Source organism: Phaenicophaeus curvirostris, chromosome Z, assembly GCF_032191515.1.
Source record: "Phaenicophaeus curvirostris isolate KB17595 chromosome Z, BPBGC_Pcur_1.0, whole genome shotgun sequence".
Taxonomy (NCBI): Eukaryota; Metazoa; Chordata; class Aves; order Cuculiformes; family Cuculidae; genus Phaenicophaeus; species Phaenicophaeus curvirostris.
In genome coordinates, this window is record NC_091431.1 from 26,047,926 (window position 1) to 26,069,795 (window position 21,870).

The following is a 21,870-nucleotide window of genomic DNA, read 5'->3' on the forward strand; positions in this document are numbered from 1 at the left end:
GAATCATAGAATCATAGAATAACCAGGTTGGAAGAGACCCACCGGATCATCGAGTCCAACCATTCCTATCAAACACTAAACCATGCCCCTTAGCACCTCGTCCACCCATGCCTTAAACACCTCCAGGGAAGGTGACTCAACCACCTCCCTGGGCAGCCTGTTCCAGTGCCCGATGACCATTTCTGTGAAAAATTTTTTCCTAATGTCCAGCCTAAACCTCCCCTGGTGGAGCTTGAGGCCATTCCCTCTTGTCCTGTCCCCTGTCACTTGGGAGAAGAGGCCAGCACCCTCCTCTCTACAACCTCCTTTCAGGTAGTTACAGAGAGCAATGAGGTCTCCCCTCAGCCCCCTCTTCTCCAGGCTGAACACCCCCAGCTCTCTCAGCTGTTCCTCATAAGGCCTGTTCTCCAGCCCCTTCACTATTTACGTTGCTCTTCTCTGGACTCGCTCCAGAGCCTCAATATCCTTCTTGTGGGGAGGGGCCCAGAACTGAACACAGGATTCGAGGAGCGGTCTCACCAGTGCTGAGTACAGAGGGAGAACAACCTCCCTGGACCTGCTGGTCACGCCGTTTCTGATCCAAGCCAGGATGCCATTGGCCTTCTTGGCCACCTGGGCACACTGCTGGCTCATGTTCAAGTCGCTGTCAACCAACACCCCCAGGTCCCTCTCCTCCAGGCAGCTTTCTAGACAGACTTCTCGTAGTCTGTAGCACTGCACAGGGTTGTTGTGCCCCAAGTGCAGCACCCGGCATTTGGCCTTGTTAAACCTCATCCCATTGGTCTCAGCCCAGTGGTCCAGCCTGTTCAGATCCCTTTGCAGAGCCTCCCTACCCTCCAGCAGATCGACACTTCCACCCAGCTTAGTGTCGTCTGTAAACTTGCTAAGGGTGCACTCGATGCCTTCATCCAGGTCTTTGATAAAGACGTTGAACAATGGTGTCTTGTATTGGAATTGAAAAAGGGAACCTATGCTCAAGCTTTAACCTGCTTAGACTCCACAGGGTGGAGAAAATACTAGCTACCAGATAATATTAACTACTAGATAACTGGCAGAGTAATTATTCTATTATGTTAGTGGCAATAGTCACTCCAGAATGTAACCTTGACTTTTACTTCCTTGTGGTCAGCATCTTGTCATCAACTAAAGGCTGGAGCCTTCTTTTGTGTAATCTCCAGGTGTTTTGGTGAAAGTTACAGTAGTATTTTTACATTGAGCTTTTCCTTTTAATGGCAAATAAACTTCACTACTGGAATCACAAACACGTAACTACTTTGTGTTTAAGGTCAAGTAAAGCAAGCCTCAGAAATTCATGTACACCTGGCCATCCACTGTTCACTTTACAACAGCAATCCACAGTGTCTTACTGTAAAAGGGAAAGATTATGTGCCATGGTGTACGCATTTGAACAGCAAGAAGAAATGTTATTTGTCAGAAAATAGCTCTTCTTTCAGGAAGTACATAGGCTTGAGGTAAATATAGAGCAACAGAGAGGTTGGTTTATGATCATGATGAGGTTCTGGTTTAGCTTTTTTAGGCTAAACCAACGCATTCTCTCAGGCACTAGAAAAGGCTGCCACGCATGCATGTGAAAGCAAAACCAGCTGATTATACGGACAATCCACTGATCTTTAGCAAAGCACAGCTGACTTCCAGAGCTCTGTATTTCCCTGTTGCATAAGTGGGAAACTCGACCTGTGTTGGGCACGGAACACCACTAAGGCTGCCGTGATGTAACTTTTGCTTGAGCCACAGTATTTCTGATGAGAAAGAAAGCATTAGTTTTCCAGCATTTGTGAAGTAATGTGTATTTTCATTCACTTTTATTTATACAGATCAAACCTTCTCAGAAAGAACTCTCACAAATACTGATTTCATCTGTATTCAGACCACGGGGAGAGGCTCTGGGGCCTGGGGCGTGGTCTGGGGGGTGAGGGGGCGTGGTCTGGGGAAGAGAGGGCGGGGTCTTTGCACGAGGGGTGGTACCAGAGGGGTGAGGCCTGTATGAGGGGGGCGAGGCCTGATGGTGGGGGCGGGGCCTATGGGTCGAGGGGCGGGGCAGGCGGGGTGAGGGGGCGCGGCCTGCGCGGTGACGGGTCGGTATGGGCGGTGCCTGTAGGGTCTGGGGCGGGGCCTGTGCGGCCCGTGGGCGCGGCCTCTCCGTGACGTCATCAGGCGGCGCGGCGGCCGGGCCAGAGGGCGGTGCGGAGCTCCGCAGGTAATGCCGCGGCTGCGCTCGCTCCCTCCCTCGTTTTGTGCCCCCGCGGGCGCCGCTCGGCCTCGGCAGCTGCGAGCAGTCCCTCCCCGTTCCCCCACACGGCCCCGGGCCGCGCGGCCTGCCTCCGCGCCCTCTGGATGGGCAGGAAGGGACGCCGGGCTGCGTGGTTGCAGATATGCAGCCAGCGGTGCCGGCTGTTCATTTTCACGCGTCTTTGGGTGCCCTCCTTGCAGGGCTCCAGGTTTTAAGTATAAAACGTCCCTGGTGACTGGAAGAAGGGTAACGTTCTGCCCCTTTTTAAAAAGGGTAGAAAAGATGACCCTCGGAACTACCGACCTGTCAGCCTCACCTCTGTGCCTGGGACGATCATGGAACAGATCCTCCTAGAAGACATGCTAAAGCACATTGAGGACAGGGAGGTGATGAGTGGCAGCCAGCACAGCTTCACCAGGGGCAAGTCACCTATGACCAACTTAGTGCGGTAACCACAGCAGTGAACACAGGAAAACGAACAAATGTGATCTATCTAGAGTTCTGTAAAGCCTTTGACAGGGAACCACACAGCATCCTTGTCTGTAAATTGGAGAGATAGGGATTTGGTGGGTGAACTGTTCAGTGGATAAGAAATTGGTTGGATGGTTGTATTCAAAGTGTAGTGGTTAATGACTCAAAATTGAGATGGAGATCTGTGACAAGTGATGCCCCTCAGGGGTTGGTACTGGGACCAGAGCTATTTAATATTTTCATCAATGGTATTGATGGTGAGATTGAGTGAACCTTCAGCAAGTTTGCAGATGAAATCAATCTGAGTGGTGCAGTCACCATATTGGAAGGATGGGATGTACTCCAGAGGGACCTGGACAGGCTGGAGAAGTGGGGCTGTGAGAACCTCATGAGGTTCAACAAGGCCAAGTGGAAAGTCCTACACCTGGGTCGGGGCAATCCCCATTTTTATTACAGGATAGGGGATGATGTCATTGAGACCTGTCCTGTGGAGAAGGACTTGGGGGTGGTGATTGATGAGAAGCTAGACATGAGCTGGCAATGTGCCCTCGCAGGCCGGAAGGCCAACCGTGTCCTGGGCTGCATCAAATGAAGTGTGGCCAGCAGGTTGAGGGAGGTGATTCTGCCCCTCTATTCCTTTCTTGTGAGACCTCATGTGGAGCATTGCGTCCAGTTCTAGAATCCTTAGCATAAGAAAGATATGGAAAGGGTCCACAGGAGGGCTACAAAGATGATACAATGGCTGGAGTACCTTCCCTATGAGGTCAGGCTGAGAGAATGGGGCTTGTTCAGCCTGGAGAAGAGAAGGCTCCGAGGAGATCTTATGATGACCTTTCATTACCTGAAGGGGCTACAGGAAAGCTGGGAAGGGACTATTCATAAAGGCTTGTAGTGACAGGACTAGGGGCAATGGGTATAAACTGTAGAGGGGCAAATTCAGACTAGACGTAAGGAAGAATTTCTTCACTGGGAGAGTGGTGAGGCACTGGCACAGGTTGCTGAGGGAAGCTGTGGCTGCCCCATTCCTGGGGGTGTTCAAGGTCAGGTTGGATGGGGCCTTGGGGAGCCTGATCTAGTGAGAGGCGTCCCTGCCCATGGCAGGGGGTTGGAGCTGGATGATCTTTAAGGTCCCTTCCAACCCAAACCATTCTATGATTCTATAATCTCCTGGAAGTACTTTAAATGTAATCGTGTTCAAGCTTTTCCAAGCTCATTAAGAAACTTTTTTTTTTTTTCTTGTTGACCTCTTCAGCATTTAAAAATGTACAGGTGAAGCTCATGTCTTAATAAAAGGCATTTTGTAATCTGTCTGAGGATTTCAGCTGAGTTATTGTTTAAGTCCTTTTCACTGGATAATGCTTCGTTTTGCAAAGGTTGAGTTGGGAGACTGAGGTGGCTTGCCAATGTCAGCGTAGGAAAGAGAAGACTTTTTATGATTCCAGCCTTAAGGATATTGTTTTTTCACATATTGTAGGTAGTAATTATAAATGGCAGCTGCATTAAGTTAAAAGCAGTCATTCTCTTTCAGCACAGATTTGATTTGGATACTTTCTGTGTATGAATATCTTTCCACTTCACCCACACCTGTACCCCTTTTCTGGTATATTTTGAATGGAAATAAAATTTGAGGTAATTTTGCACCTCATTAATGCTGTTCAGCATCTCCACATCACTGAGGTTGAAGGGAATGCTGAAGATCATAGATTTCAATGCCTTACCTCAAGCGGGATTAGGTATAGGAGGTTGCCTCTGATAATGTCCACCTCGAAATAATTTTTAAAATAAAAATGTAAAATTCCATCCTTACACAGGTGGATTTTCTATAAAATAGCAATTGTAGATTTCTGCAGGGCAGGATTTTGTTAGACCTTTAGCTGCATATATTTGTTCTGTGGTTAATGATTTTAGGTATTTGGTCACTACTGTAATACAAACAGCTGCCAATAGGCTAGGCGAGTTATGGGTTTACTGGGATGCTCTTTCCGGCTCGTTTACTGGTAGTAAATTGTGCTTTTGTCTCAATATTTGCTTAACTTTATGGGCTTTTCTTTGGGAATGGCTATTTTGAGGGTGGAAAAGGACTTTGAATTTTTGTGTTGCTTCTTATTTCAGATGAAAGAAAAGAGTTTTTGATCTTGACTTGTGATTTCAACGCATGGGAAGCAACTTTCACTGCTGCCAACTTGTAGTTGGTAAAGAAAGTCTTCCATCACTGTGATTATTTCTGTAGTTTCAGGACGTAAAAAATGGCTTCTGTAAAGGCACCAGTTGCTTTGTCAAGGGATGTTAGAAAGCATTACCTTTGACATCGAAGCCTCATGCTTATGTGCTGGTTTTCTTGTGATCCAGGATAAAGTCTGCAAGCTCTTTTGTAGTTTCAGATTACCAAATATTTCTATTTTATGTTTAAGCCTTACTTTCACCTACAGAAAAACTCATTCCTGTCTTAAAAAGGCATAAGAAGGCTTAGCTGTTTGTGTTAAATGTGTGGTATAAAAACAAGTTTTAATTACCAAAACTATGTATACATATTACTTTTTATTAAATAGCAAGCTTAATGATGATGCTGATGTTCAAAACTGACTTCTTGATACGATTTTAGTGTCTTGCACTGTGAGAAAAATCTATAAAAATGGACATGGAAGAAGCTTCCTTGAAAGTAGTTCAAATGTAATTAATTATAAACCTCTTACAGTTACTAAGGAGAGCATTCATGCAAAGGACTTTAAAAAAAAATTTAAATTTCTTTAAATGCTAAGTGGGGAGCATTGTAGGTTGAAATACTAAGACCTACATCTTGAAAGCAATTGAGTTAGCATTTCTGTGTGGACTAAGCAAATCATACTTAATTGAACATTATGAGAAAACAAACAGCTTTATTTTGCACTATCTTTTACACAGGGATTAAAAAAAGGTGTTGTTTAAATGTGTAATGGATATTGGCCATCTGGATATTGGCTGGTGGCATGTAGGGAAAGTTTGTGGTACTGAAATACTTCTATGCCTTCTGAAGAATATAGTGAGTACATAATACAAACAAGTTGGTGTCTGTGCTTCAGACATCTGTGTGTGCAGCCCAGAATATTAGTTTAAATTACCAGTTTGGCTGCGTGTGCCAGGCTGTGGGCTGGAGTGACTGTGCAGGGAGACACCTGTCTCTGTTAACTGTTGTTCAAAGGGGATGATTCTGGCAGAATAGGTAGCTGGGAGAAATATCCTCGTACCTAGTATATATTGGTAGGGTTTGTCTGACAGTCCTTAGTTCTCAGGGAAACTATTTGTGTAAATTTCTATTTAATTGCATTAACTGGCAATTATTTCAGGGAATGAATTTGTGTACTGTATGAAAAAGCTGAGATTGAAATGGCCTCTGTCTTTGGGATTAGTGCTCGCTACTTCTGTCAGCATTTGTGTATGAATAAGTTTGTGGTGCTCTAATTTTGCACACACACGTGCAAAGTTGTTATATTTCTTTAAGGCATTAAGCAGTTAATATATTCTAATTTTTTGAACAGCTTTAAGTTAGGAATTTTCCAGGACTTGGTAGATGTCAAATACAGAATTGTAACCATCTGGTTTGGTTGGAGATCATTTCTCTTGATCTTCTGTCATACAACCCACTCTTTCATGCATTTTAGTTTTCTGAGATTTTGGAAATGTATGAAAAGAAATAGCTACAGTTGTGCTCTAAATAAGAAGTATTTTGTGTATGCTTTAAAAGAACATGTTTGGCATAGTCCCACGTTTTGCCAGGAAGATGCATCTTAGACGACTGCATTTTGCTCCTGCCTTTCACTGTTCTTTAACAATGTAAGATGATCTGTCACTGTCTGATCTAGCTGGAGTGCAGTGAAATAAAGCGTGTGCTTGGAAAGGGAATAGTTGATTCAGTGAATTCTGGATAGTATATTTCTAGCTTTTGCCACTATACTATGGAGTTCTCTCCAAGCACCATTTACCTTCTCTATTTTTCAAGGAGGTTTTTTTTTGAAGGCGGTAAGCCTTTCATTTGCTCTCATCTAGTAGTGACCGTTCTGGACCTCCCAAAAACCTCAGACTTTTCTGATTTTCCTATGTGAATTACTAATGTTACAGTGGAATTGGACTGGAATAGTTTGTTGTTAGCAAGTGAAAATAACAGCTTCCTGGAATAATGGAACATCAGTATCAAGTATCATAATTGATCATTCTAGATTTGAACAGGCTATTTACAGGTATGACTAGACTACTTTGTATAAGTTAATCTCACTTTCTTGGTTTACTATTTGTAATGGGTATATTCACATGGTAGTTCAGATACCTGGTTGTTTTATTTTTTCCTTCTCCAATGGCTCCTGCAGGATGGGATTGTTTCCAAGTTCTTTCCTTCTCCCATCTCTTTATTTTATTTTCCTTTTAAGTGTAACAAACAAAACAGTGCATTACTGTATTTCTTACCACAAAAAAACATTTAACAATTTTTGTTAAATTTGGATATGGCCTCATGTTGGGTTTAGGTCTCTTCCAATCTGAGCTGCTTCCCACATGGTTGTCTTATTCTGTTCCCAGCTGCATGTTCCTGCCTTTTCCCTTGAGCTGTTCTCCACACTTGTGCGGCTTTGTAGTTGGAAAGACTTAAGCAGAAGTTTGAGGAAAAAAGACACACATCCTATTGTGACATCTCAGGCTAAGATCAGCGTAGTTTTGTTGTGAATACACACCTAGATGTGTTTGATGCTTGCATTAGTTGAGAGATTGCATGGAGTCAATTGGGAGTGGTTATGAGCACTTTGGAGTTCAGAAGCCAAAACACCTGAAAAAAGCCATTTAAACTCCCTTACTAATGCTTTGAGATAGAGGCTACATGCAATTTTTGAAAGCTAAGAAATCTCAAAGGGATTTGAGAGTTGGATTAAACAGGCGCAGAGTTACATCTGAATTAAAATTTAGTGTCAGAGTGTATGCAGTAATCGTTCTTATAAATCTACAAGTGTGTTCCTCTGGTCTGTTGCTCTATTTGTAAACATGATCAGGTATGTCAGCTTCACTCAACAGGAGCGTTGATCTGAAACTTCCAAGTAACAAAGCTGTATATCCACTATGCACGCAAATTTAGCATCATTGGCCTTTGTTTTCAATTGTTTCTCAAATCTTATGGATTTCGTGTTTTGTTATTAATAGCTTTGAAGAAGACTTATAATTATAGAATTTATTTTTTATAAAGATTCCATTAATTGTGGCTTTCTTTTTAAATTTCAGATTGAATTTACTTGTATGGCACTATTTGTCACTTTTTAATCTGCCCTGTTAACTAATGTTGAATAAATCTGGCAATCTTCTAAGTACAAAATAAATGCATTTTTTTAGGCATTGAACTGCAGCTTTAGTGTTTATTTTTAGATATTCAGGGGTACTTCTTACCGTAGTGAGAGGATTATTATATAACTTAATGTAATTATCTTAGTACTTTTGAGTTAAGAAAATGATCACAACTTCCAAGTGGAAGACAGGAGAGAAAAAAAAGGGATATATAGCACAAGTATTTATTTTGAGTATAGTACTTACCTTTTATAAAATGTATCAGTGTTGTATTATACTTGGTGTTCAAATGAGAAAATCTAAGTATTTATGTGAAACGGGGATTCTTGAATGCCAATTCAGTGTTAGGTCTTTTTTTCCACCACATCACTTTGTTTCTTTACCACCAGTACTTTACTAACCTGTCAGAAGTCATAAGGTTTGGAAGTCAGAAAAATACCCAGATAACATCAAGTTCAGTCCACAGTGTTAACAAACAGACATTGCAGATGCATTGCTCATGTCACAGCATTTAGAAAGTTCTGTTGCTCTACTGATATTCTCAGTTAGGTGTCGAGACAAGGACATGATTGTCATAGCCGTGTAATATTTATAGGTTCACCTAATTGAGGTTTGCTGAATCTTGCAGCCTTTCTTACAGGTTTTCTTCAATACTTTAGTTCCATTTATGTACAATTTTCTGGACTTCATTAAATTGAGAGCAATCATTTGATGGTATTAGGGCCCAATATGCATTTTGGGGTATTAATTTGTCACCTTCCTCTTATATTTTTTTTTTAAGTCAAACTGGCAGAACACTGATCAGTGTTGAAGATGAATAATCTTGGAAAAGCTGTACTGAAATCATTATGACTCTGCATGAATCAGTTTATCGCTCGTGATACAAGGCTAAATCCTGAAAGCACACGTCAGATAAGGCAGTGCAAGATGCAGAGTGTTTCTTGCAAATGCACCAAGTTTGAAAGCATTCGGAATAGTAAACTCTTATGATGAAGAAAATGATCATTGTATTTGGAGAAGAAGTTTGGGAAAACTCTCAGTTGACAAATGTGTACTGCAAGCAGTTAAGAAGATGCTGTGAATGTCTTTTGCAGGCTATCTTCAAATTATTCTGAATTTACTGGAATGTTTCAGTGAAAGAGTGCTTTCTGAAGTGAGCTTGATGCCCTGATATCGTTGCAAAAGTGCAGAGGATTGATAAAAGAAGTGAAATACTTTTCTCAGTTTGTGTTCAAAGACATGCTTGTGAGGGCTGTTTCTGACTGGTAGGAAACCATCAAAGAAAGGAGATCCTTGCTGTATTCTGTGTGCTTTGTGCAAAGCTGGTTTAGGGAATAGCATAGGTAATTTCTTGGCCCAAGTCTTTCACGTACTGATACTAGCTTGATAGCATGCTCTGTATTCCTAACAATCAAACAGCAAGTCTGAGTTCTTCTCTGTGTTGTCTTTGAGAAGTCCAGAAAAACTGAAGTCTCTGATGAGGCTGTGAAATAATGTCACAGAGAATATCTGCTCACTAATGGCTCTTAAAGACAGACTTGGCTCCTATCATGAATGTTTTACTGAACTGGCAGGGAGAAAGCTGCACATGTTAACGGTGGCTTCTTCTCTGATTTCTATTTCTACTCTTGAAGGTAGACAAAAAGGACTTAAATGAGCTAAAAGTGCATAACTTCAGCTCAATGTTGATAGCAAAGTAGAGAACGCATGACAGTTAAACTTCTGCCTGTTGTTGCAACCAATGTTGATGTGTTTTAATATTTTCTTGTCTTTATAGGTATTTGCATATTTTTGCAGTGAGAAAACCTTTTCTGAGAGATGCTAGTATGCCAAGTTGTGGTGGGTTTCTAGTTATTAAGATGTAATCACGTATGTTAAGTATTTAACTATAAACTTGAAAAACCTTTATGAGCAGTCTCAAAGGAATACTTGGAATGCACTCATAGTAAATTGGCTCATTTTGCTGTAATTTACTATAAGTGCTGATATGACATTTGGAAAGTATATTAATCTGTGGAGATGTATTGTGTAGATGAAATTTTTACTTTAAAACTTGAAGACATTTAAGGTTATTTAGACACTCGTTATGTAATATCACAGCAGAAAAATGATCAGTATTATTTGAGGTAATGCATTAGAGAGAATTAGAACAACCTTAAAAACAAACAGTGCAGTAATAAATTAAATTAGATGTATCTTTTCTAAGTTGTTATTGTGGGTGAAAAGAGTCAACAGGATGCCTGTTGTAAACTATTTCTTTCAGTTCTTAAGAGCTGTCTAGAAATAGTTTCACTTGAGATCTTCTCTGAAAAATAAAGCCAGGGGTTCTTCGGAGCAAATCCTGAAGCAAGTAGCTTGATGCCGTTTAATCGAGACAAAATCACCCTTTGGCTGTACTGCTTTTAATAAAGGCAACTGGCCTTTAAATAACTTCTAGATTTGGTTCATTCTGGAAATAGTGAAGAAACAATTAATCCCATGATCTGATTTCTTTTTTTTTTTCTAAATAGAATGTGTGACGTGGAGGAACTGCAATTAATTTCAATACTGATGATACATCAAAATTATTTTTGGCACTAGGAGGCTGAATATCCTTGCTCTTTGTGGAGACATGATATGTAAGAAATGTCTAAGGCTTTGTAAAACTTTTGCCCAGTAGACTGGAAAATGGAGACACAGCAAGACCCCATGAAGGATGACTTGCCCTTAATGGCCAACACTAGCTATATGCTTGCAAAACACTATGTGCTGGATTTGGATGTGGATTTTACAAGAAAAGTTGTTGAAGGCATCATAGTTTTATTCTTTGAGACTGGGAGCCAGTACAGAAAAACCAGCAGTACTGGCAAAGAAGCCTGCCAGTCACAGTTTGATGAAGCCTGTAAAATGACGGCATCTGAACCCTGCCACATTCCTGCAACAAATGTGAGCGCCTGTTCATCTAAAAACCAATATAAAGACTTAACTGCCTGTGGCAAAGGCGAAGAAGATACTTCTGATAAAAATGGTAACCATAGCAACCAGGATCAGGCTTCTGTGATTTCTAGTTCAAAGGACTGCTATGACATAGGGAATCATGGGAACAAAGATTTTCTGCTGGTGCTGGACTGCTGTGATTTAGCAGTGCTAAAAGTTGAGGAGGTGGATGTTGCTTCTGTGTCAGGCATTGAAAAATTGACAAGGCTGGCCGAGCTAACTGATGTTTCAAAGGAGCTGGAAAATCGCAGGAATCAAATTGTTCATGAACTTGTGACTTTGCCTGCAGATCGCTGGAAGGAACAACTCTACTATTTTACTTGCTGCAGCCAAGCACCTGGCTGTGGAGAGCTTCTGTTTACTGCTGGCCCTTGGAGCTTGGAGATAAGGAAACCAGGAATTAAGACTCCAGCGGACTTTCCTCATGCAATAAGAATATTGTACAAAACCAAACCAGAGGGAAGATCTGTTACATGGACCACAGACCAGAGTGGCAGGTATGTAACTATTAGCTGAAAACTTTGCCCGTATTAACTTCAAATGTTGGTGTGAGAATATAAAATGAGGTAGTGCCGAGCAATTGTAAAGATGATGAATATTCTCTTCTGTTGTTTTCATTTCATCCTTGGCTTGAATGCTGTTGCTGTCCTGTAGAAGAACACACAAACTCTGCTCAAGAAACCCTAATGGACTTGCAGACCTCAGTCCTGTCTTAAGTGCTCATTCTGAGTGAGAGTAAAGAATTGTTGAGTGTTGAAATAAATGTATGCAGTGAATAGGGAATTGCCACTTAGGGGAAGACAAGGTATGCATGACAGGTTATTTTCATTTTAATACTTTGTGTTCTTTTTCTTTCCTGGCTTACACAACTGATCATACAGCATAAAGATCAGTATATGTAGTATTTCATAGAATTGCTTCAGAACTGGTGTTTTATCAATATTGTAACAAGTTTAGTGATGCAGTCTTTTCTTGGTCTCTCATAATCAACTTTTAAAATCTCCTTATCTAGTATGTAAAGTACATTGTTGATGGCAAGTGACCTGCAAACTGAAACTGCAAGAGCTGGAATTTTATCTAGTGTTTGTGGAAGTACACAGTACTGTACAGAAATCTTTAAGATACACTCTTTACAGGAGGGGAACTACAAACGACTATTGACTTCTACAACTGTAATTGTTTTACTATAATGTTCAAAGCTGGATTTTAATGTCTGGGGTTTTTTAGGATACCTAAAAAACAGGAACAAAGTTGAAAGAGGAAGACAAACTTTGGCGTAATTATATTCTTGCTTTTCATTCCCAAATTATCATTTCCGTTCATATCATATCATATATCGTAGCAGAAATTAAGGGCCTTCTCACTAGTATCCACTTTAGGGAGGAAAATGAGGCTTTTAAACTGTAATTGTTCATTCTACTGCTAAACCATATATGAGCAGCGTTAAGTCCTAGAATGTCTCAGTCATGTTCATTACCTCTTCCTGTTCCCTCTCCTTTCTTCACTCCCCAGGAGTTAGTTTTGGTATGAGTTTAGGAAACTTAACTCAATATAGTATCATTAGTTATGCAAATTCTGAATTTTGTCTGCATGCAAATGTAGGGCCTGTGATGATTGATGTGTCTGTGTTAACTTGACCCTTACTAAAGACTTTGAGACAAATGTTAGCCACACTCAGCTGATACAAGACTCATCTGTGTTTTGTTCTATGTGTTTTTGAGCATTTAAAGGTTTCTTTTATGTATCGAAATCAATAACATCTTTTAGTTTTGACTCTTTTTTGCTTTCACTGCAAAGCATTATTCTTACTTTAGAGACATTTCATGGCAGTTGTACACAAATATATGGAATTTTATGAATCACTAATGAAGCAAGAAAAGATGGCTTAATGTGAGTCAGGCAGTCTGACAGAAGCAGGTAGTCTCAAGCTGGTTTATTTTCAGTCTGTTGTAGGGTATTCCAGAAGTTAATGCCTGTAAGAAAATAAGTTTTCTATCACAGTCATTAGAAACTTTCTTGCTATATTTTAAATATCAAATCCTGTATGTGATGAACCTATAAATTTAGTGATAAAGATTATTGTACAAAATGCTGTCTTACTTTTCCTTCACTTTCTAAAAATAAGCTCCATTTATAATGCATAGAGGAAGTGCTATCACATTAAATTCTCATAGGAGAATTCTTTAAACTGTTTCAAATTATGTGCGTGGTGCTTTTTTAGGCAGATACCAAGTCCTTTCCCAGAGGAGTCTATAATCTGTGATTCTAACCATGAAGAAAAGTGAATAAGAAAGTGCAGGCATTGCACGGCCACTTCCAGTATGTTTCCTCTAATTTAACACTAGTGCAATGTTTTGAAATGTAACCTATGAACTATTTTATGATGTCTTACGTTTTATTTTTTTCAAAAAATTATGTATTTTAATACACAAAAAAAATCAGTTAAAGTTTTTGGGATGAGTGTAGGCAAGTTGGGGTATGTTTATACAAACCTAATGTTAGCATAGCAGGACACACTTCTTCAGTAGAAGAACTGAATCATAGAATCATAGAGTTATAGAATAGTTAGGGTTAGAAGGGACCTTAAAGATCATCTAGTTCCACCCCCCTGCCATGGGCAGGCACATCCCACTACATGAGGCTGCCCAAGGCCCCATCCAACCCGGCCTTGAACTGAATATACGGAATTTCAGCATTTCCTTATTTAGGCTTTTGGTACTTTCAAGTACATTAATGATCAAGAAGGAGGGTTTTCCTTAGCCTTAGAACATTTTTCTTTTTTTTGTAATGAAGTGGTTCTTGGGGGCCTTCATGTATTAAGTACTAAAAAGAGGGCAAACCAGAGGAATAGAATATGTTTATGAGTATCTGTTGGTATGCACATACATATATGTATAAATATAAACATATTATTGTCTCTAAAAGTTGTACTTACAAGGCCAGTATCAGTTCTTAAAATTGGCAGATGACTTTTAACAGTAAACAGTAACAATTATTAAAACAGAAAAAACCTGTTGATTATAATGATTGTGATATGTTTGTCATGAATGAAGAACAGTTCTGTTTCAGTTTTCATGTTTAGATGATTATTAAATTGTTTACTAGCACAATACAGCACTAGGGTTTCAAACTAGAAATGACAAACATAAGGTTGCAATTTTAACAAAATTATACTTTTGTTTGAAGTATTCTTACTAATCTTAAGTATTATAAAATTATTTAAAGTAAAAACTTATTTTAGGCACTATAATAACTGCTTTGTGGAGGGAATAATGTGTGTAAAACATCTTTTGTTACTGCAAGGAGAGAGTTTTTGCTAGCCCATCAAGGTCTTTAAACAGTTTTGCCTAACTCTTATGAGTTAGTGTTGCATCAGCATGGCTACCAGTGTATTTTGAATTACATGCTTTCTCATGATCATTATGAAGAGTTCTTATTTGTTAAAATATCCTAGGAACCCATCTCTTTATTGTTTAAGAAAAGTTTTTGACACATTTGGGTTAAAATTAAAGAGGTAATTTTCGCAGTAGATAGCCGTGCTAATTCACCTTTAATAGGAGATTCCTCCTGCCTTTTTTCTGCTCTACTTATTGCCACTTCTAGTGCTGTCATAAATTAGTTAAGGGTTTTGTTGATGCTGATGAGCGGCTGGAATGGAATTAATTTCCTCATTGTGGGATTAGGAATAAAAGAACATCATTGATATGAACAATATCAGTGAAAGATATTCCAGGACATTGAAACCTTTCAGTACTGAGTCCCTAGTCCTGTAAACTACCTATGCATTATTTAGCTTGGCATTCATGAATAGGTACATGAATCAGTCTGCCAACATGCATTTTTTTCAGGTTAAGCCCTAGATATCTGAGGTACAGAAAAGGAGAAGTTCTGGGGAGTTAAGTGAACTAGGTTGAACTAGGGGGCAGACTTTTTGCAGGATCTGTTGCAATTACGACAAAGAGTAATGGTTTTAAACTAAAAGAGGGTAGACATAAGGAAGAAATTTCTACAATGAGGATGCTGAAACATGGGAACAGGTTGCCAAGAGAGGTGGTAGAAACCTCATCCATGGAATGGTTCAAAATCAGGTTGAACAGGGCTCTGAGCAATCTGATCCAGTTGAAGATGTGCCTGCTCATTGCAGGGGATTGGACTAGATGACCTTTAAAGGTCTCTTACAACCCAAACCATTCTATGATTCTATTATTTACATAAGAATGCTGTGAAACGAAGTATGTTTTTAGAAGCTGTTAAAGGATGATTGAGCAGTTTGGGGGTAATGGCCTAGGAAGAGTTAACCTTGTGCTAATTTTCCAAAGTTGGAAATATTGGAAAGTGTGAAATGATCTCCTTAAAAAAATTATTATGATATCTTGATATTTATTTGACCAATTTAAATGCCTTAGCTTTTTAAAACATTTCTTACCTGTGCAGTTGATCATCTTTATGCTATCCTATTTTTAGATTAAAATATCAATGTATTTTTAAAGAATTCAGGAAACATTTTTGTTCAAATGTATCACAGATGTCACTGAACTGCATGGTTCCTTATTTGTTATAAATAATTTTGCATTTCTGTAACGTGCAGCTGAACGAATAAAACAGACCTTGATTTTGTGTTTAAATAATTTGATGTTACTGTTTCTGCTGAAAAGCAAAGCACTAGTAGGGAGTTCTGCTGAACGTATTGTGATTTGTTTTATGGACCTCTGTCAAGTGTCTTTGTCAGGCTGGATGTCACTGGCATGAAGACTGAAACTATTTTACATTATGTACCAGCAGACAGGCCAGCAGGGAAGAAGAGCAGCGTGGCTGAACAGAAAGCTCAGTCTGGAACTCAGGAAAAAAAGGAGAGTTTATGACAAGAAAGCTAAAATAGTTTCAGAGTATTTTTCCTGTGTGGCTGTCAGTATCTCCAAGTTCTTTCTTTCTAGGTAGTTTCAAATTGGCTTTGGGGAAGGAATAATTTGAATGAAGGACCTGTTTGGAGAGGAGCAAGCAAGATATTAAAATCAGAGCCATTGCGAAATAGATTTTACCCTAACAACCTCTCTCTTGTTTTCCAAAATGTTTAGATGATTATTAAACTCAAATTATGAAAGATACTGATCAGAATATTTTTAGTCTCAAGCATTCACAATATCCTGTGTTGTGCTCCAAGAATATTGGGTCTAAATATTATAGATTGTCAAAAACAGCTGAAATTGGAAAGGAGCACTAGATGAAGAGGCTGTCTAGAAGAAAGTCTGAGCAACTGTAAAAAGAGGAATGCTATAAGATTGCTATGTGAACAGCAAAAAGGAGGCTGAGACTGAAGAAATGCTTTCATTTCATATGTGTCCCAAGGTTGGAGTTCTGAAAGTCAGGTGAACTAGTGTGCACTACCTTACTGCAAGCAGAAATGTAAGAATCTTAAGATTTATTGAGGCTTGGACTAAGGAAGCTGAAGGCTAGATCTACTGCTCTGTGTTGGGATGATCCTCCAGGTTGTAAGGAGAGATGGAATTAATGATAATGAAAGCACTATCACGACAATGGTAAGGTGTCTCGGGTGTTGGAGAAGCCCTGCAATAGCATCTTCAGAAGATAATCAGAAGCCTTCATTGGCCTTTGGGTTCAGCTGAGAGCAGTTATATGAAGCTGGAATGGTCATGCATAAGCAGGAGAAAGGAAAGACTAGAGTTATTCTTTTCTAGTTTATGTAAAATTACTGTGCTAATCTTGCTTTTCTTCATCCTGTTTTAAACTGCTTAGATCATACTTTGATTGGTTCATGTCGGGTTCAAAACCTACAAAGCTGAGATTAAAAAAAGCTCAGTCCATCAGTAAATAATTTTTGAGGGAAGAGTTAATTCAGTCTTTCTTATTGTAACTCCAACCTCTTTTCCCTCTTTCTAGGCCATGTGTTTATACAGTGGGATCACCAATAAACAACAGAGCCCTTTTTCCATGCCAAGAACCACCTGTTGCCTTGTCAACATGGCAAGCGTCAGTCCGAACAGCTGCAGACTTTGTTGTGCTAATGAGCGGTGAAAACTCAGCAGAACCAGTCCAGCTTCAAGAAGGTAAAATATATTGTCTGTAGCAAATTGTTTTCAACAATTTTATAATTAGAAGTATATCTTGGTAATTATGTGAGTTTGGAAAGAATGAAATTCTGAACCTTAAAAGCACTTGCATGTCTCTCTGTATTCTCCATGCCATTCTGTGGAAATGTTACCTGCTCCAACAGGTAGATAATTAACTTCCAGTTTTAGTTTTCCAGTGTAAGTGTATAGCTCAGCAGGCCAATGATTAGAAGTGGTCATTGTGACATATCTATCTGTTTCCTGTGAAACATATGGAGTATATGAAGAGTATTAGGTCAGTGCCCTGATATTCATTGGGGATTTCTTTTGGCATTGGTAGGTTATACTTTGTGCATCAGTAAGCAAGCAGGCATTTTTATTCTGTGTTGTTTATAGGATTATCCCTGAGGGAAAGAAGTTTCCTTGTTTTGAGAACCATTAGTTAATCCATTTGCATGGAACTGTCTGGTTATTTTCGCCATATGTGAAGCCTATTTCAACTCGTTTCTGCTGTTGAAAAATGGAAAACTGCCATGATGAGCTGCTCAGCTCACTTTGACAATGAAACTTTCTTGTCTCAATATCAAGAAAGCAAGAGTGCTCTTAACTTCAGACTGTTAGGACAGCTCTGCCATCACTGTTTAATTAGTTCAGTCCACACTTACAACAGTTCATTGCTAATGACATGTTGCATATATGTCTCTAGTGGTGGCTATGATGTCTGAAATATTAAGAGGAATGAGGATGCTTACATATATTTCTAGAAATAGAAACTTTGGAAGAAATATCAGCCTGTATCAATTGGCATAGGTCAGTTAAAATCGATAGTCTCTTAGCCCAATTAGCTAGTTGAGGAGGCTGTATTGTGAAGGAATTATTTCCTCATTAACATTATTTTTTGTCATTCTGGTTTTAAAAAAATATATAAATAAATGAATAAATATATATATATAAATTAAAAAAACTACCCTTAGTTGTGGGGAAAACAATTTTTAAAATGCAGTTGAAGGAGTGCTAAGAATGATATCAGTGTACCATATTGTTATTGATAGCACAAGGGCTACCCAGTGTCAGCGTTACCACCCCTGTGGAGAACAGAAGGGGTTTTTAAGGTTATATTGGTAATTCGTATGTCAGTTTAAAGCTTTGTTTGTTTTACCTTCAATTTTTTTTTTTAATTTTTCAAAGGCTAAACCAGTGTATTTCCTTTCCTAAGAACTCTATGAAAGCAAGAAATAAAGGCCAGTAGGGACAAAATGACTTACTTTAGCTTCATTGTGCTAATGAAGTGCTGACTGAAAAGCTTGAAGTGAACTGGGAAGAACCAAATGTAACATTAAAGCTGGCTCCTCTAGGAGCTATGTGACAATGGCAAAGTTTTGTGCTGAACTTTACTGAAGTGAAGAGAAGCAACAGGAGCACCTACTGCACTTCTGCCCTTACAGTTTTCTTTCTGCCTCTTCTCAGGATGGAATTCTTAAGAGTGTGGAAGGTTCTTCTTACAGATCCATACAGCAAGGGTTGCTGGATTTCTTTGAGGGTAATAGGCACTGTGCTCCGTTAGCTCTCAAAGACTCAGTCATGATTAGACTTTCATTGTCTTGGTGCTTGTATACAGTTGGAAATGGCAAATCAGAATTGTAAAAATTTACAAAACAGATACAGAGGAAAGAAGGAAAAGGAGCAGTATTATGAGGGATATTTTAAAAAACAAATGCATGCAAGGTTCAAGTGCTAATTTGAGGCCTGGAATAATGAATTTAGGAATACAAATTTGTTAATTTAATTAGTAGGAGTTTTAAAAGTTAAAAAGTTCAAAATTGCCTGTAGTGTGAAATAATTTGTCCCAGAAAGATCTTGTTGTTAGGCAATAATGTATAGCATATGAAATCATCCAACTTAAAAATTTTGTCTTTACATTTATAAGACACTTCAAAGCTTTCAGGGTGGCTTAAATTAAAATAAGTTTTCTTTTTCAAATTATTTATATACAATATGGTATTGCTGTTCTGCACATTTATAAAATCACACTTAACTGGTAGAGCATAAAATACGATTTTCAATATACAGTTTCTTGTAAAGAATAAGCATTTTAGCAAGCAATTGTGAATTAATGTATTCTGAATAAAATTACAAGGTAGCTGAATATTTTTTTCCCCTAAAAGTCCTATTCATAACAAGTGTGCAGACCAACAATAAGAGAACAGCAGCCAAGGATGACACCTTCATGCTCAGAAACAGAGATCTGCATTCTGCGTTACAGACCTGCATCTCTAAATTCATAGATGTTGTGATCCAGTGCATAGCTAGACTGAGTGTTTCAACATTCACGATTTCCTCATTTGCTACTTATATTAGTAGTGTACTTCCTTCCATATGTGCCATTTTTGCGTCGTGTCCGGTAGACCTATGGCTTATCCTGTCATTTGAAATAAAGTGAGGCTGTGTTTGTTTGACTGGTATGTCATGTATTCAGGTACAAATGCTAACTATTCAAGTATGATCTAAAAGTACTTGAAAAAAACATGTATTCTTTGAGCAGTACTTAGAGAAGAAAAATCTATCATAAAAATGCAATTCACAGTGCCCTTTGGGAGAAAGTGTATGTGTGTAATGTAAAACATTTAACCATTGGATTTGTTTTTCAACACTTGTCAGTTTTACTTTCTTTCAGCATATTAGAGTAACCCACAGAAAGTGCAAATATATTTAGTCACAAGTGCTTTTACATTTGTTTTGATTGATGTTCAAGAAGCAGACATTCGACAGTTAATTGTGAAATTGACTGGTTTTCTTTTTGTGCAGTTATTCTACCATTATCACAGAATCACAGAATCACAGAATAACCAGGTTGGAAGAGACCCACCGGATCACCGAGTCCAACCGTTCCTACCAAACACTAAACCATGCCCCTTAGCACCTCGTCCACCCGTGCCTTAAACACCTCCAGGGAAGGTGACTCAACCACCTCCCTGGGCAGCCTGTTCCAGAGCCCAATGACCCTTTCTGTAAAGAATTTTTTCCTAACGTCTAGCCTAAACCTCCCCTGGCGGAGCTTGAGGCCATTCCCTCTTGTCCTGTCCCCTATTATGTAGTCCTCAGTCATGTTTTGCCATCTCAGATTCCAATGATAAGGTGTATTCTATTATTGAGCGGAAATATGGTGCTAGAAAAGCCACTGCTACTGCTTTGTGGGCAGCAGCACCAATAGTTGCTTGTGTTTGTGCTCTTGCTTTCCACATGGCAAAACAAAAGAGTCCTGTACTTGTGTTGATTCATCTCCAGCACGTATCAGAAACTACAGCATTGGAGTTGACAACTCATCACATGCTACTCATCCCTCCAAGGCAGCGATGAACTAATGCTCTGGCATGAATGTCAGGGTGCTCTGAGGGAAATTCTGGCTTTCAGATGAGATCTACGATCTCTATAAGTTATAAAGAGTTTCAGAGAGCTGGAGGGTTTTTAATCCTGGTGGTCCAGCCGAATAGTAATTTTGGTGTAACTACTTATTTAGCTGTAGTTTTATGTATTAGTGCTAGCTCTTAATTTGTATATCACATGGTGTGTTGTGCTATCTCTCTTTCTCCCTAGAGGCAGCTGAGTTTTGTGGTTCTTAGTGAATCATGGACGTTGTATGTGTTTTGTGGTGTTTATATTTGTGTTAGTGCCAACTATTTGTGTGAAAATGTACTAATAAGTAAAAATACTCTTAATATTCTTGCACCTGGCATTAACAGACTCAGGATCTCAGGTATTTCTGCAGTTGTAATGGACTGAACAGGACTCAAAACAATTTTAATGGTTTCAATGACAGCTGAATGCATTACAAATTTTACGAAGCAATTACCTCATTCATCGTTATTATTTCAAGTAGAAGAAATAAATGGCATTTAAATTGTTCTTTTGCACAAATATAAATAGATTATAATTTCCTACCCTTGTTAAATGTGCTCCTAAATTTTGTATGGGATGTTTTCCAGTCATACTTCATAGAAAGGTGAGTACTGTTGCATGGTTTGTGCAGTTATGTTATGATAGATTTGCTTTGCAGACGTGAAAAAACAAATTAAAAAATAATTTCCAAAATTACCTATACAGATATTTTGGAAGTATTATAATTCCCTAAAATAATTATCCATAGCAATCAAGTGCCTTTTAAATTAAGTCTGATTGTAAGGAGAGGATAATAAGCACTACACATGAGAGGATTGGTGCTCTTCTTCTGGTTTTCCCCTGGACTAAACCCAGCCTAATCTCTTGTTCTTCCTAAGGTGTCCTTGCTTAATCTGAAAATGTTTTTGTGGTACAAAATTCTGGTTTTGTGGTACAAAATGTTATTTTTGATGTAGAAAGTGGTCTACTCGCTTCAGCTGCACTGCTTTCTCTTAGCCTACAGGTGGTGCTGTCTCCAAGGTGGCCACAGGAACGCAGCGGGCGGCCAGGGCAGGGGGAAAGGTCTAGGTCTAGATAGACCACATCCGTTGGTTTACCCATGTCCACTGCTGTGGTTACCCCATCACAGAAAGCCCCTAAGTTGGTCATACAGGATTTGCCCCTGGTGAAGCCTTGCTGGCTACCATTATTCATCTCCCTGTTCTCCATATGATTTAGCACAGCTTCTAGGAGGATCTATTTATGCTAAATGCTTAGTCATGATAAGTTGCATTAGTAGCATCCCATTTACGGGTGATTTGTTTAGAAATAAAGACATCAGCAAGTAGAGGAAATAAGCAGTACTGAATCCATAGTGGTTACACACGCCTGCTACTATGTATCGCAGTGAAATTACTTTTCATTCCTCAA

The 21,870-nt window shown here is 39.1% G+C and overlaps 1 protein-coding gene across 1 annotated transcript in view; it reads left to right on the forward strand.

Moving 5' to 3' along the window:
• Positions 1–2,203: 2,203 nt before the first annotated feature.
• AOPEP (aminopeptidase O (putative)) overlaps positions 2,204–21,870 on the forward strand; it is a 187,457-nt gene continuing 167,790 nt past the window's right edge. The window contains exons 1-4 of the mRNA XM_069880603.1: positions 2,204–2,218; positions 9,798–9,859; positions 10,531–11,493; positions 16,895–17,061. Coding sequence (XP_069736704.1) covers positions 10,688–11,493; positions 16,895–17,061 — 973 coding nt within the window. The 5' untranslated portion in view covers positions 2,204–2,218; positions 9,798–9,859; positions 10,531–10,687. The remainder of the gene's footprint in view (positions 2,219–9,797; positions 9,860–10,530; positions 11,494–16,894; positions 17,062–21,870) is intronic.